This window comes from Poecile atricapillus, chromosome 25, assembly GCF_030490865.1.
Source record: "Poecile atricapillus isolate bPoeAtr1 chromosome 25, bPoeAtr1.hap1, whole genome shotgun sequence".
Classification (NCBI taxonomy): domain Eukaryota; kingdom Metazoa; phylum Chordata; class Aves; order Passeriformes; family Paridae; genus Poecile; species Poecile atricapillus.
In genome coordinates this window covers 3,516,816-3,531,644 of record NC_081273.1, presented here as the reverse complement: position 1 = coordinate 3,531,644, position 14,829 = coordinate 3,516,816, and the positions used below count along the sequence as shown (strand labels likewise).

The following is a 14,829-nucleotide window of genomic DNA, read 5'->3' as shown; positions in this document are numbered from 1 at the left end:
ATAAAGCGAGGGAGGGGACATTCAGAGCCTTCCAGCAACAGCAGAGACTGAGATCAAACAGTGGAAGGTGTCCCTGCCCACGGCAGGAGCTGGAATGAGGTGGGGTTAAAGGTCCCTTCCAACCTAACCCATGCCATGATTCTGCTGCTAATGCTCTGTCATCTTCCCCCCTGCCAAGTACTGCTGAGAAGAAAGAGGAGCTGGCTGATCTGAAGGGGTTAACAAAGACAACCTACAAAGCCCTCAAGCAGAACTATTTTGCAACACCTACTTCAAAAATTCCCTGTTAATTCTGTTTAAACACCTAAAATACCACAGAAGGAAATTATCATAATTTCCACTCCAGTAACAATTCCATCATTGCTTTATTGATTCTAAACCTGAAAAATAATTTTTACAATATTTTTACTCCCCTTACATTGCAGCCCACAGAGTTCAATATTTCTGTACATAACCATAGTTTTTCATTTGTACTTTTGTGTTGCAAAGGCTTCTTTGAGATTAAGCACCGAGATGTGGTGGGAATACAAAGAACAAGCAGTGGTTAGGACATCAGGAAAAGTTTGCTGGGAAAAGAGGGAGTGCTTCTAGCTAAAGGAGAGGCATCCTGGGATAAAAACACCTGTGATCATCTGTTCCCCGGGGTGCTGTGAGCAGTTAACTCTTCAAAATAAAGATGTCAGTAATCCCATGGGCACAGGCCACAGCTGTGCCCGAGGCTCCCGTTCCAGTCCTGACTCAGCAGAGGTGAGCAGCAGCTCTGGTGTTTCTTTTTCCAAGGAGGAGGTGTGGCAAGGAGCGGGATTTGGAGACAGAGCCTGCATTGACAGCTGCATTTCTGGCTGCACAATGCCAGCCTGGTGCCAGCAGCTCTGCCAGGCACGGCGTGCAGCTGTGCCACCCAGCTGTGGATAAGGCAGGAAGGCTGTTTCCACTGGGGCATCCCCCTCTCCACTCCCAGGGAGAGAGCTGGCGAGCAGGGGAGGGAAACAGGCCGAGCTGTAACAGATGGAGGGATCTGAAGGCTCCTGGCTTCAGCCCTGTAGCAGATTCCTGGCCACAATCATCCTCATGACCTCGTTGGTGCCTGCAGCGTGATGGGGATGCAAAGGAAGCACAGTTAAGGCATGGTCCAATATTATCCCCCTCAAAAGGCCAAGAGAACTCTTCCCTGATGTGCAGTTTACAGCTCAGAGAAGCTCTTCCCACCAGCTGAAGTGGGATTTGGGAGGGCTTGTGCCAAAACCCAACTGCCAAGTGCCTGCATATTGCTTGGGAAAGCTGGTGCTGCTTTTTATCTGGGTGTTGGGAGGATGCAGGAGCAGGCATTGAGCAGAACTGGATTTATACCAACATCTGAGCCCTCTGCTTTCCATTTAACACACACACAACACACAGGCTGCAAACACACTCGGTGTAAGAAAGAGCATGTCCCTTACCAGGCACTCTGGTTGTAGGTGAGGGGATTCCAAAGCAGGGAAAACAAAATATTTAGGAAGCCAAATGGAGATTAGAAAAGGCCAAATACTGCTAGAGACACGATGTCAAGGAGTGCAAACAAACCAAAATCACAGGAGAGGAATTGTTAGGGAGAATCATCACAAGACCAGGAGTAATGGGATGAAACTGGACAGAGGCATTGAGTAAATAAATACCTTTCTCTGCTGTAAGACTCTTAAAATAGCCAGTAACTGCTCCCACATGGCCAGAGCACTCACACACAGCACACCTCACGCTCAGAAACCCAAGAATCAGAGTCATATGGGAAGGTGGGGGCCTCCAGGGGCGTTTTTCTCCTAACCCCAGTGCCAATTTCACCTGTAACAGGAGCATCTTTTACCTTCCAGGATCTGGTGGACTCTGATGTCTCGCACAAACTGCTGCACCGCGTAATCCTTCAGGTAACCGTAGCCCCCGTGCATCTGCAGAGCCTGGTTACAGATCTAGGGGGATAACACTGCTGTGAGGTGACTCGGGGAGGACACAGGAACCTCAGCTCACTTATTTTTTTTTCCTGGTCACCTAATCTCATCTCTTAAAATCATGGTGTGACTCTCAGCCCCCATCAGTGCTGCTCTCCATGCTATCACACGAAGGGCGTGTTTATGTGAACAGGAATGCACAGAAACACCCAGGAATGCACAGAAACACCCCGAGGATGGGTGTTTTTTAGGGAATAAGGCGATTTTTGCTGCATTTCTGTGGTTTGGGGATGCAAATCCGAACCGCCCGATCGCCACCTGGCGGCCACTCAGGGAGGGGCTGGCAGGGCGCTGTTTCCATGGAAACGGGACTCGGGGTATCCCATCCCTCAGTTTGGGATAGAAAACAGCAAAATGCAGAGTGCTGAGCACATAAAATAGCTCCTAAAGACACTGGGCTAGGAAGTGTCAAGCGCTCTTTTTTCCCCCCTTCTTGCTTTCTCTTTATGGAGACATTTTGATAAGGTAACAAAATAAGGTATTTTTCAAAGTGATAATTTTCAAAGCAAAAATGTAATTTTTCAGTGGAAAGACCGCTTGCTACCTAGGAATGATCACCCTGAAACATACGAATTTTTCTTGGAAAATAAAAATGCTCTGCTCCCTGTCCTATCTCCCTTTTGGTCCCCTAAGAAGTGGTGTCGGAAGAGCCATGGAAAGACGTTTTTAATTCTCACAGATTAATCCTGAGGCTTCCACACGTCCTATAAAACATCAAATGTTTTGTAAAACCTGTTTTCAGATGAGGCTCCTGGCTCTGGGCTTGGCTTTGGGTCTCCACAGCATCGAAATTCCCACACCCTGGGCATTAAGGGAGGTCTCTAAGCTTCTAATTGGGATCCCAAGTGGTGTTTGAGGGACCTACCCCGAAGCACTCGTCGGTGGCAAAGAGCTTGGCCATGGAGCAGAGCACGGCCGCGTCCTCCCGGCCGTCCTGCAGCGCCCGCGCCGCGTTGCGCACCATGAGCCGCGCTGCCACCAGCCGTGTGGCCATCTCTGCCAGCCTGAACTGCAGGTACTGCCAGAGCCACAGGAAAAGGGTCATCAGCATCCTCACGGGCTCTCAGCCACAGCCCCACCACCTGCATGCAGGGCTCAGGCCTGACACGCTTCCTTCCGCAGGAAAAGCGTGTTCTTGACTTCTCCAGGGAAGTGAGGGATGGCCCTTCCAGGATGAGGAAGAGCTCAGCTCTGGAGGTTACCAGAGCAGAGCAGAGGTTGCTGCAGGGGTTACCTGGTTGTTGGCAAGGGGTTCCCCGAACTGCTTGCGGACAGTGAGGTGCTCCTGAGCCAGGAGAACTGAGGCGTGAGCAGCTCCTAACGAGCAAGAAGCTGGTGGGAGAAGCCAAGGACACCCAGTGAATGTGAAGCTCCTTCAGACAGGCAACGAGCAGCTCCTGCCCTCCTCCCCTGGCTCTCTTTGCCTTTCTCACCAATGTTTATCCTGCCTCCATTGAGCCCCTGCATGGCGATGCTGAATCCCTGCCCTTCGGCTCCCAGCCGGTTGCCCACAGGGACGACGCAGTCCTCGAAGATCACAGCCCGAGTTGGCTGGGAATTCCAACCTACCTGGGAAAAAACAGAGCTCCTTCCAGACTGCCTGAGGAGCAGCACAACCCCAGCACAGAACCAGCCTGCTCTCAACCCCTCGGTCTCACTGCCAAGCTGCCACAAAGCACCCGTGGTCTGCGTGGTTTGGCCTCAGGGTGGAAACTGGAATGGGTGCTTTTGAGAAGAGGCAAAAATACAGTGATCTTGATGTTCCTGAGACTAAAATCCTTCACTTACCAAAGGGATGGGTATTGGGCAAACTTCACCAAAGCTGGACTTAGCTTGGTAAAACCATGCCAGGCTGGGACTCCCATCCATCCATGAAGAGATCCCTAATGCTTTGCACAGACACGCTCATTGGGACCACAGGACACAGCCTCAAGCTGTGCAGGGGAGGCTCAGGCTGGACATCAGAAGGAATTTCTCCATGAAAAAGGCTGTCAGGCATTGGAATGGGCTGTCCAGGGAGGTGTTTGAGTCACCACCCCTGCAGGGGTTTAAGGAATGCCTGGATGTGGCACTCAGTGTTTTGGCTGACAAGCGAGGATCAGTCACAGGCTGTACTCGAAGGTCTTGATTCTGTGGTTCTGTGATCTCTGTCCTGCACTTCCCTCAACCACACAGGAAGCACAAACCAAACTCTTACCTTCTTCTCCTTCTTGCCAAAGCTGAGCCCTGGCATTCCTTTCTCCAGCACAAGGCAGGAGATGCCCTTGGGGCCTGGGCCCCCTGTGCGACACATGACCACGTACACGTCGGTGTCACCTCCCCCGCTGATGAAGGCCTGCAGGAGGGCACAACGAGAAAAGTGGGGCTTTGGGGTGGTTTTGCAAGCTAAGCCTGAGCCCACAGCAGCAGCTGGCAGGGTACAGAAATGGTACCAAGACCCAACAGCCAGAGGCATTTAGGGACCCAGCTGGTGAAAGCTCTGCAGAGCACATCCTGCCCTGGGAGAATGCACAGAGGTGAGGAGACAGCAGGGATGGGAAGGACAGCGAGACCCAGGCAGCTTTAGCAGGAATGAGGAGGTACCTTGGAGCCATTCAGGACGTAGGTGTCCCCTTTCCTCTGAGCTGAGGTCAGCAGGGAAGCTGCATCACTGCCACTCCCTGTTCGAGAGGTAAGGAAGCAGCCAGTGAAGCAGAAGGTCCAGAGCCTACAAATGTCCCTGGGATCACACCCTGACAGCTGGGTTTGTACCACGAGCATCTCAGCAATTGCCATCTGCCCCTCCCCAACTTCCCAAATGAATATAGAAAGAAACTTTTCACCTCCAGACCTTTGCAAAGTTCATGTCCGGTTAAAGAGAAAGGAGATGTCCTGGTTGAGTTGAGGATGCTCACCTGGCTCAGTCAGGCAGTAAGAGGCAAACTTTTCCATGCTGCAGAGCGATGGGCAGAACCTGCGCCGCTGCTCCTCGTTGCCAAAGGTGTCAATCATCCAAACACACATGCTGGGGTGGGAGAGAAGGAGCAGAATTCAGGATGTGAACATAGATTGTGCAAGAACATCGCTGGCTGAACAGAGGAAAGCTCCATGGAGTCGAGCCACAAGCCCTGAGGCCTGAAAAGGCATTGTTACACCTTCCATTCACCACAGACTCCCTGCCCTATGGAACAGCAGGTTCCTGTTTAAGAGCCTCAGTCTCCCCTCCATGCTCAGCCCTGCTCCCTCTCCAGGAAATTGCACCACTGGAGAAACAGGCAGCATCATTGCAGCTCTCTGTGCCAAGAGACCTGTCACTGGACATGTCTGTACAAGCAGGACAGCCCCCGCATCAGGTGCTGCCTCTGGGCTCTGTCACAGCAATGCCGAGGCACAAAAGCCTTTTCCAGGCAGGTTACTATCTATAGACAGCTTAAGTGGCAGAGCAGGGAAAAAAATCCAGAACTCAATCCCATCTTGCATGCCACAAAGCTAAAATTACTTCTTGGTGGCATCTCAGTCCTTGTGGCCGATTTGTTTACTGCCACCCAGGGATCCTCACGGGGATGTGTGTACTTGAGGTCACAATTTAAATATTGAAATAATGAGCAGCAGCGAGGGATTTGGAGCTGCCTCCATCTGGATTCAGAGCCCACAGAGCAGCCAGGCTGGCACCATCCACCTCCCCAGACACACTCACTTGTGGATGCTCATGTAAGCAGTGGTGCTGGTGCATCCTGTTGACAGAGCTTCAAAGATTATGGAGGTGTCAAGTCGTGACAATCCAGAGCCACCAACATCTGGTTTCACATAGATCCCTCCAAATCCTAGCTGGGCTGCCTTCCGCATCGTTTCCACAGGGAATATTTCCTATTGGGGCAGGCAGGGATATCCCAGTGAATATTCAGGGTTAGTTCAATCTCTTTTGGTATCCCTGGGCTACCAGTTTGAGTCTCAGTGTTCTGCAGAGTTTAAGTCAACTGAGTGGGTCAAAGAGGTGGTACCTACACAGACACACTGCATCTTCAGCAGTGAATCCAAGACTCAGGTGATTGAATAACCTGGCTGGGAAAGCTTCAAGATATTTCTGATGATTTCCCCTCCCTCAGCTACAGCAGCAGCTTCAGTGACAATCTCCAGAGCCACTGCAGGAACCCCTCAGTCAGACCTGTGGGTCAGAACATCCTAAGGGAGGAAAAAGGGAGCAGTGCAACCCTCGTGAGGCTGTCCTACCTTCTCATCCCACTCGGCCATGTAAGGAGCCATCTCCTTGGCAGCAAAATCAAGGGCAACTTTTTGGAATTCCTTCTGATCCTCAGTCAGTCCGGTGGATGCTAGAAAAGCAGGAAGAGATCAGAACAAATGTCTGCTGAGGGAAAGCAGCACAACCACCTCGTCTGTAGCCCAGTTTCAGAGTCTCCTTAACTCACACAAACAGCTCAGGGGCTCTGCTACAGAGAACATTTCTCTGTTCCTCAGGAATGTCATGAACTGTGCTGAGAGCAGTTGGGAGGGGCTTTCTTGGGACAAAACAAATCCAAAATCCCAGCTGTCTCTGCTCCATGCTAGCTACATTGGAAAGCCAGGGCAGGGGAGCACAGCCCATGGCAGCTGTCACTCCATCTCACTAAGTCTGCGCTGCAGAAACATGAGGGAGCAGTCTGGGACTTCAAAGAAAGGAGATTGGGAAGAAAAGAATAAAGCAGCCCTTTGGAAACAGCATCTAAAGCTTTAGTTGAGTTCTGCATTTGAAACCTTCTGCTTCGATGGCACATAAATACAAGATTGTTTTGTTAGCTCCTCTCCTGAAATTCATATAGGGGTGCTGCTACTTAAATTCTAAATGTTCTTACATTTAGACATTGAAACAATTCACCTGCAAAGTGTTCTGGTTTGGGTTGGAAGGGACCTCCAAACACTTTCTACAAGACCAAGCCCTGTCCAACCTGGCCTTGAACACTGCCAGGAGTGGAGCATCCACAACTTCTGGGCAACCTGTGCCAGCTGGAATTCTGCCAGAGGAATTTCTTCCTAAAATCTAACCCAAATCTCTCCTCTTTTAGTTTAAATTCATTCTCCCTTGCCTTATCAGTCTGCCCATGTAAAAAAATCGCTTTCCCTCTATTTTATAATCCCCCTTCTTTGAGAGATACTCTTTGATTCACTATTAAATCTGAAAAAGCGTGAAAGCCTAACAGAGGTAAGGGAGGGACAGGGTGAGGGAAGGGCCTGTTTTTGTAGGCTCTTTCCCATTGCTGGGCACGGTCAAACAAGGTAAAAGGAGGGACAGGGAGAGGGCAGGACCTTTCCTTGCGGGCTCTGTCCCGCTGCTGATCACAGTGTCACAAAAGAGGGATAAAGGTTGGGAAGGACCTTTCCTTGCGGGCTCTGTCCCACTGCTGATTACAGTGTCACAAAAGAGGGATAAGGGTCGGGAAGGACCTTTCCTTGTCCTCTGTCCCATGGCCAGGCACCCACCGCGGGCTGGCGGCGGCCGCACCGCCCAGCCCGGGGGCAGGAGCCAGGGAGGAGGGACACGGAGAGCAGCGCCACAGCGAGCAGCGACACGGGACAGCTGGGGACATCCCTCCGGGCGGGGACAGGAGGTCCGGGGCCCCCAGCCCGCCTCCCCCGGGCCGCGGGCAGCTCCTTACGGTCGATGCAGGAGGCGATCCCCCGGCGCCCCAGCAGCAGCCGCGCCGCCGCCCGCGGGGCCGCTCGCCACGCCATGGCCATGGCCGTGCGGGGCCGCTCGCTTCCCGGCTCCCCGCCGCCGGCTCCCACCGGAGCACGCTGGGAGCTGTAGTCCTGCCCCCGGCGCCGCCCGCCCGGGCGGGGAGAGAGCGAGGGGAGCCGCTCCTGCCCCGGCCTTTGCATAGCGGGCACCGCTTCCGAGCGCGGCTTCCTCCTCCTCCTCCTCCTCCTCCTCCCTGCCCGGCACCGCGAGCATCCCCAGCGCGCCGAGCAGCACAGGCGGCAGGGCCCGGGCTGGTGAGCGGGAGCTCGGAGGGCTGCGAAGGAGGGAGGGAGGAAGGGGAAAGCTTGGCATAGAAGGTGGAAAAGTTGATGCCAGGCGGTCTGGCAGGAGGCGGCCGGCTCGGAGCCGTGCAAGTGCTGCTGGCAGAGGGGGCAGGGGGGCCGGGAGAGACCGTGGGGATCAGCCGGAGCAGCCCCCGGCCGGGCACGGGCACCTGCGGCGAGCGCGCCCAGGTGGCTTTGGCGCTCCGCAGGGAAGGAGCCATTCCCGGGGGAATTCCGGAGGAATTCCCGGAGGAATTCCCGGAGCACAGGCAGCCCAGGCAGAGCAGGACCCCGGGGCCGAGGCTGGGCTGAGCTCCGGACACAAGCACGGCTCTCAAAGGCGCTGCCCCTCTGGCCCCCGCAGCTCCGGGGCCGCTGTGCTGCAGGAATCCAGCCCTGCTGCTCGTGTCCATCAGGGCTCCAGGGTGCGGTCCCCAAGCCCTGCCAGCATTCACACTGATAGAGGAAGTGGCTGAGCTCAAGGAAAGATTTATTTGCTCTCCACTCGCCCTACAGCGCTTGCGGCTCTGCTTCAGCCATCTCTGCTTTTTTTCAGCTGCCTGAAGGAGCGGTAATTCCTCCTCCTCCTCTTCTCATTCATCAGGTGCTTCTCAGTGAAGAGAAGATAATTCAGAGAGACCAGAGATGCCTTGGCCGAGCAGAAAGAGAGACAAAGGAGCAGTAGCAGGTCTGTGCTGACATCCTGACTGATTTAGCATCTCTCATTTGAGGTTCCAGGCTACAGTGAAACTACAGACAGCCGTATTAACCGTCTGTCTTTCACAGGCAGTGTCTTACAGACAGCATTTCCTGTGCCAAATGGGCTGAGCACCCAGGCGTGACGGAGACAAGTCTGCTAGGTGTGTGATAAGGACAGTGATGGATTCTCAGCACAAGGGGGGTTAGGAAATGGATTTCAGGCCCATTTATGCAGAGCTTTCAGGTCCTGCACAGCAGAGTTGGTCAGAGCACACGCAGGAAGGTGATGTGGTACCAGCTGCCAAAACAAAAAGCAAGAACATTGCACTGGAGGCATCATGATGTGGTGCTTAAAGTACAAGATGAAAAAATTGCACAGTTGGCTCATCTGTGCCACTCATCTGCTTGATCCACTCTCACAAATAATCTTTTTACCCTTTAATCACTTCTTAATAACTGGTTTGTGGTTTTTATGTCTGTGTCCTAAAGAAACAAAGGATATGGATCTCTTCTGAACAGGTAGCTCAGTGGAGGTTAAGCTAAGATTTCCAGCTCCTGCAGGAATTGAAATAGTTTGGTTTGCTTGGTGAATGTTCCTCTTACTCACCAGATTCACCTGAATCTACTTCTTTGCCTGCAGCCAATTTCTCAGCAATTAATTTAAAAAATTCAACTACACTTCCTCTGGGCAAACATGTTCTATCCCAAGGTTTTCTTATTACTGTGAGTATTAAACTACATTTTTGCACACACAAAAATATCCTTATTTCAGATGCAAATTAGAAATACTCAGAATCATTGGTGCATAATGCTGCTACCTTACACTGAACACCTGGGGTGCCCCAAACTCCTGCTGCAGTCAAATGTGTGAAACCAGCTTGGACAACTCAAAGTACTTTTTGAAACAAAATGTGTTTTATCTTAATGTATTTTAAGATAAAAAAGAGCCTGATGCTAAAATTGCCAAAACCGAGGAGGAGACTTCGGATAAGGAGGAAGAAGAGAAGTCTGCAAAACCTCCAGCTGGGAGCTCCAAGTCAGGATGGAAGAACTGGAAGAAAAAAGAATCAGAGTCTGGTGGAGAGGAAAGCAAGATCACATATTGTCACTGGCTGCTGAAATCAGAACCTGAGAGCAGGCTGGAGAAGGGGGTGGATGTGAAGGTAAGCACTGACACCCCCTCACTCAGCAAAGGACAGGGTCACTCCTGCCCAGCTTTAGTGCCCAGATGCTGAGGGACAGCATCAGGCAGCTCTGATTGTTTTTATTTCTCAAAACCCATTTGTCCTCCTGGAAACAGAAAAACCAAATGTTCTTGTCCAAGGTGACAACCTTGGGGTTTCATACATGTAATACAAGAGGAAATCAGCTCCTCAGGATGCTCAGCTCTTGGCCACAGGAGCAGCATCTATTTCAGACTCTGCCTTTACACTGCTGCTTTGTAAAGGTTTTTCTGCAGGCCCTGTGGGAGACAAAAATTGTGTCAAGTTTGTGCTATAATTGAAGGAGCTGCTGGCAACAAATGCTTAGGCTCAGTGGAGACAATGACACTGATCAGAAACCTCCTGAATGAATCTTTATGTTCATTTCATTTGGCAGTTCAGTGTTGACGACTTGAAAGCTCAGCCTAATCAGACAACCTGCTGGGATGGAGTGAGGAACTACCAGGTAAGGAAGCACATGGGGGCACTGAAATAGCAGCAGGAAGAAGGTGGCTCTGCCCACAGCTTGTTCCTGTGCCTGAAGCATTTCCTTTTGGGGCACTCTGCCTGTTCATACAGGTGCATTTTGGCAGGGATCTAAGTCAACTCCTGCTCAGTGGTCTCTAGGTCAGAGGTAGATTCAGGAATATTCTGTCAAATCATCCAGTTTTTTTCACTTAGACCGACCTTTGATACCTTACAGCAAGTCTGTACTTACCCAAATCCTCTGTCAGTGTACAGCTTTCTGTTCCAAAGGAATTCCACGTGTGTATGATCCCTGTATTGTACAGGATTCCCTATCCCCCTACACATGATCTGCTCTGAGTTGTTTGCTGACAGCTCTCCTGGGCAAGGGTGGCTGAGCTGTTGAATTCCCACACACTTTCTGACCAACAGGATCCTGCTCTTTAGCCTTGTTTTCACTTAATTTCATTCCAACACAAAAACATCTCTATGACAACTGTAGGAAACATTATCTGAGTAATCCTGAAGCACATCTACCTCTCCTCTTGTTGGTTCCTGTTCTTGGCTGCTTATAATGAAGCCCTGAGAGCTTGATGGGAAGAGCTGAAAGTCTCTTGTTTACTGACAGGCAAGGAATTTCCTGAGATCCATGAAACTTGGGCAGCAGGCCTTCTTCTACCACAGTAACTGCAAAGAGCCTGGCATTGTGGCCCTTGTCAAGGTGAGTGTCTGTGTTTTGGGGAGAAGAGATAATGAATGGGGTATCAAACAGCTCATTGCTTGTGTCTCAGCACCAAAGAGTGCAGTGAGAGCAGGGAATGAGCCCAGGACACCTCAGCTCTGCAGGGCTGACTCAGCCATGTGTCCCCAGAGGGATGGAACCACACTGTGCTCTTTTCCTGCAGACGTTTCTGGGCACTCCCAGCCAAGCCAAGTGCTGTTCCACACTCTGATTCCAATTTGACTCACTCCATTCTAGTCAGCAGAGCCCACAAGGCAGTAGAATAAACCCAGGGCACAGAACAGCTTTTTCTTTAAGAGGAGAACCCATCACAAAGATCAACAGCAGCCACCCATTGTTGCATTTCCTTCCACACTGATCTCCAGCAGCTGATCACTCACTGATCTGCACTTCTTCCACCCAAGAAATGTGGAACCTGTTAGAATGGAGTTGAGGGAAAAGCAAGGCTGATTTTTGCACCAGGATTATTCCTTGTCACATCTCATGCCCTTTGCTGACAGGTGTTTTGAACTGATGGAAACTTTCTTCTCCCCTTCTGCTTCAGATCGTGAAGGAGGCGTACCCTGATCACACACAGTTTGATCAGAAGGATCCTCATTATGACTCCACCAGCAGAAAAGAGAACCCCAAATGGTCCATGGTAATTTACTGTATTAAATACAGCTGTTCAAGCTCTGTGTGCAAGCCAAGAGAAGGGAGAAGGCTCTTTGCATCATATTGAAAATCTTAAGCTTCTGGCCTGACCTAGCTGCCTTTTCCTCTCACGAGAGAAAATTCAATCCTGTTTTATCTGCTTTTTTCCCCCTGTTTCTTCCAGAAGGTCGCCAAAGTTTTCAAATCTTGGCTGCAGAGCTGGCCTCCACGTGTGGCAGAACCCTGAGTTAGAAAAATGAACTAAGAACCACTGTCAGTGCAGAGCAAACAAAGCTGTAGTTTTGAGTTTAAATTGTAGGGAAGGGAGTGTTCATGTGCTGGCTGCATCCCACATCTGAATTTTGTATTGTCTGTGACATGAATGCACCTTGGTGGTGCACAGTGCCAACAAATCACCTGCCAGAAATACTGGCAAGTTCTTTTAGCCTTGAGCAAAGCAAAGCTTCCAGGCTGTTAGTGCACATCAGTCACTTGCTTCAGTCCTAAATCTATCCCTCAAAGATTTGATGGGCTCTCTGGAGGCTGTGTCCTTGTCCAATGTGCTGCCCCTCCCTTGGCAGGTGGATGTGCAGTTTGTGAGGATGACCAAGCGCTTCATCCCCCTGTCTGAGATCAAGGCTCACCACCTGGCACACAAAGCTGATGGGGGGCCCCTCAAGGACATGATGCTCTTCAGCAGGCAGCGCCTGTCCATCCAACCCCTGACACAAGGTGAGAACCTCCTGGGACTCTTGGTTCCCTCTCTCAGACAAACTGACAGTTTCACTTACGGTTTTTCCTTCCTTACCACAGAGGAATTTGATTTTGTCTTGAGCCTGGAAGAGGAAAAGCCACATTAAAGCAGCACAGCTCCCACCCAGCCCGCTGATGCCTCCTCCTCCTCCTCCACCAGCACAACTCTCAAGTTCACCTGCTCAAGCACAGCACCACGAACGTGCCCACACAAGATCTGCAGCCACACATCCCTTCCCTGACACACTGTTATTTTTGCTTATTTTTTTCAATAAATAAAACCTTTTGGAATCAACTTCAGCTACTTGGGTTTTAATAGGAAAAACTGCAATATATCTCTTGAGGAAGAAACAGGTACATCATCTTTGTTTAGTTTGGGGTCTAGTGCAGCTTCATCTGCTGCAGAGGGACATTCTTCTGCAGGAAGGAATCCCTGAGTTCTGTCTAGAACCAGAAAATTAAGAATCATTGAGTAGCCTGGGTTGGAAGAGACCTCAAAATCATCTCGTTCCACCCCCCGCCATGGGCAGGAACACCTTCCACTATCCCAGGTTGCTCCAAGCTCTGTCCAACCTGGCCTTGGACACTTCCAGGGATGTGGCAGCCACAGCTGTGTCAGGGCCTCACCACCAGCAGGGAAGAAATTCCTCCCAACATCCCATCTAAAGTATTCTGCCAGTTCAAAGCTGTTCCCCCTCGTCCTGTCACTGCATGCTGTTGCAAACAGCGTCTCTGGAGATGGATGCACAAAGCAGATCACAGTGAGCTTCCTGCAGGTACAAAAGTTCCCACGTTATTTTAGTTCTGACATCAGGGAAATGGAAGAAAATAAAGCCAGACCACTAATTTTTAAGCCACATGGGTCCTCCACCAGCACAGCTGCCAAGCAGTGACAGCTTAAAGAAAGACCAAGGATTTGTACAGATAACAAAGGACAAACTCCTCCAGCATGTTTGGAGAGCTGCACACTGTGGCACTTCTAAAGAAAAATCCCTTCATACCACAGGAAAAAACCCAGCCCAACCCAATATAAAACATCAGACAAACTCATGCACAGCATTTGACAGCCAGGGCTGGCTCTTTTTAATTGGAGAGACAAAAAAACCCAAGTTTTAAAATACAGCCATTGAAAAGACGACGAATTAAGAAACATGTAAACACAGCAGAGGCTTAATTACAAGTTGCACTGCTTGGTTTGGTACTTGCCCACTCCTCTCTGCCTGGGAGAGAGGAAATGACCCAAGTACAGCACAGAACCACCAGCTCAGGGGGACACGAGTGCTCCAGCAGCATCTGCCCCCTCACATGCTAACAAAACACTGTTCTAGAGTACCTTGTCCTGCAGTGACCCCAGCTTCTCTCTAAGGATGCCCAGCACATCTGCTCCACCCCAGACAAACAGGGCCCAGTGGATAACAGGTTGAATGGTCCATCAGATTCAGCAAAAATCAGGATCATTTCTGAATTCTGGTTCCACACACAGGGACACGGGGGAGAGGGGGAAAAGTAGCAAAAATCTCCCAAATCAATACATAGGCTCATGGACCTTCTCCAAGGGAACCCTCCAGGAATGACGAGCAGATGCTGAACAGCCATCTCCTTACAGCCAGGCAATGATCTCACATCCAGTCAGGCAGGAAAAAAAAACACTCCTGGAATGCAGACATTTCCATCCAAGGGGTTTCTTTCCTACCACATGGCCTAGAATCCAGGGGAATAAAGGGAATAAAGGAATAAAGGCAAGGAAGGAGCTGAAGGAAAGCTTAAGAAGATTGTAAGGGAGCTGCTGTGCTCAGCTCAGCCATAGAAGGATGGATTGCTATCCCCAAGGGCTCCCAAAGGAGCATCACTTGTCCCTAAAGGATTGTGCCTGGCTGCAGCACAGCCAGCTCCCCCGAAGGAGGGAGGGAGGAGTGTCCAAAATGACATCCAGAGTCCTTTGCCATGGCAGAGGTTCCCAGCCCTGGCACAGCAAGGTGATTGTTGTCTGCAAGGAGCTTTTGCTCCAGCCTTGGGTAGACACAGCCCCAGCCCACGGCACAGAGCCCCCGTGGGGGGAAAGCAAGCCACGTGTGCAGTGGTGCACAGCAGAACCACGGGGTGACACAAGCATCCAGCAGAGATGAGAGCATCAGTGTCCTCCACAGAGCGAGACTGGCCAGCTCTACTAAAAACCACAACCTTACACGTGCTGAGGAAAAGATAACTTACTTTGGCAAGCAGAAACACACATTTATCACTGAAATACAGTAGCTGTCATGACATAAAAAGCTCCCCTTCCCACCCCGGCCCCGCTCCCTCCACCAGCACCATTCCACTAAACAGAGCAGAAACTTCCATTTCCCAGCTGCAAGAC

The 14,829-nt window shown here is 50.9% G+C and overlaps 2 protein-coding genes across 3 annotated transcripts in view; one reads left to right on the top strand and one right to left on the bottom strand.

Annotated features, from left to right (window-relative positions):
• Window positions 1-346: 346 nt before the first annotated feature.
• The window catches only part of ACAD8 (acyl-CoA dehydrogenase family member 8), a 134,408-nt gene continuing 119,925 nt past the window's right edge, over window positions 347-14,829 (bottom strand). The window contains exons 2-12 of the mRNA XM_058857248.1: window positions 7,613-7,721; window positions 6,192-6,292; window positions 5,659-5,828; window positions 4,877-4,986; window positions 4,566-4,642; window positions 4,180-4,317; window positions 3,416-3,551; window positions 3,217-3,314; window positions 2,848-3,000; window positions 1,841-1,943; window positions 347-1,087 (exon numbers count right to left, since the gene is read on the bottom strand). Coding sequence (XP_058713231.1) covers window positions 1,035-1,087; window positions 1,841-1,943; window positions 2,848-3,000; window positions 3,217-3,314; window positions 3,416-3,551; window positions 4,180-4,317; window positions 4,566-4,642; window positions 4,877-4,986; window positions 5,659-5,828; window positions 6,192-6,292; window positions 7,613-7,694 — 1,221 coding nt within the window. The 5' untranslated portion in view covers window positions 7,695-7,721 and the 3' untranslated portion in view covers window positions 347-1,034. The remainder of the gene's footprint in view (window positions 1,088-1,840; window positions 1,944-2,847; window positions 3,001-3,216; window positions 3,315-3,415; window positions 3,552-4,179; window positions 4,318-4,565; window positions 4,643-4,876; window positions 4,987-5,658; window positions 5,829-6,191; window positions 6,293-7,612; window positions 7,722-14,829) is intronic.
• Window positions 7,757-12,775, top strand: THYN1 (thymocyte nuclear protein 1). Of its 2 annotated transcripts, none has more exons than XM_058857252.1 (8): window positions 7,757-7,949; window positions 8,536-8,667; window positions 9,615-9,841; window positions 10,278-10,346; window positions 10,974-11,066; window positions 11,632-11,727; window positions 12,302-12,452; window positions 12,534-12,775. In XM_058857252.1, exons 2-8 carry the CDS (start codon window positions 8,625-8,627, stop codon window positions 12,578-12,580), a joined length of 726 nt encoding a protein of 241 aa, XP_058713235.1. In that variant the 5' UTR covers window positions 7,757-7,949; window positions 8,536-8,624; the 3' UTR covers window positions 12,581-12,775. The 2 variants fall into 2 exon arrangements, with proteins under 2 accessions (XP_058713235.1, XP_058713234.1); XM_058857251.1 differs by having other exon boundaries at window positions 7,758-7,949; window positions 8,584-8,667.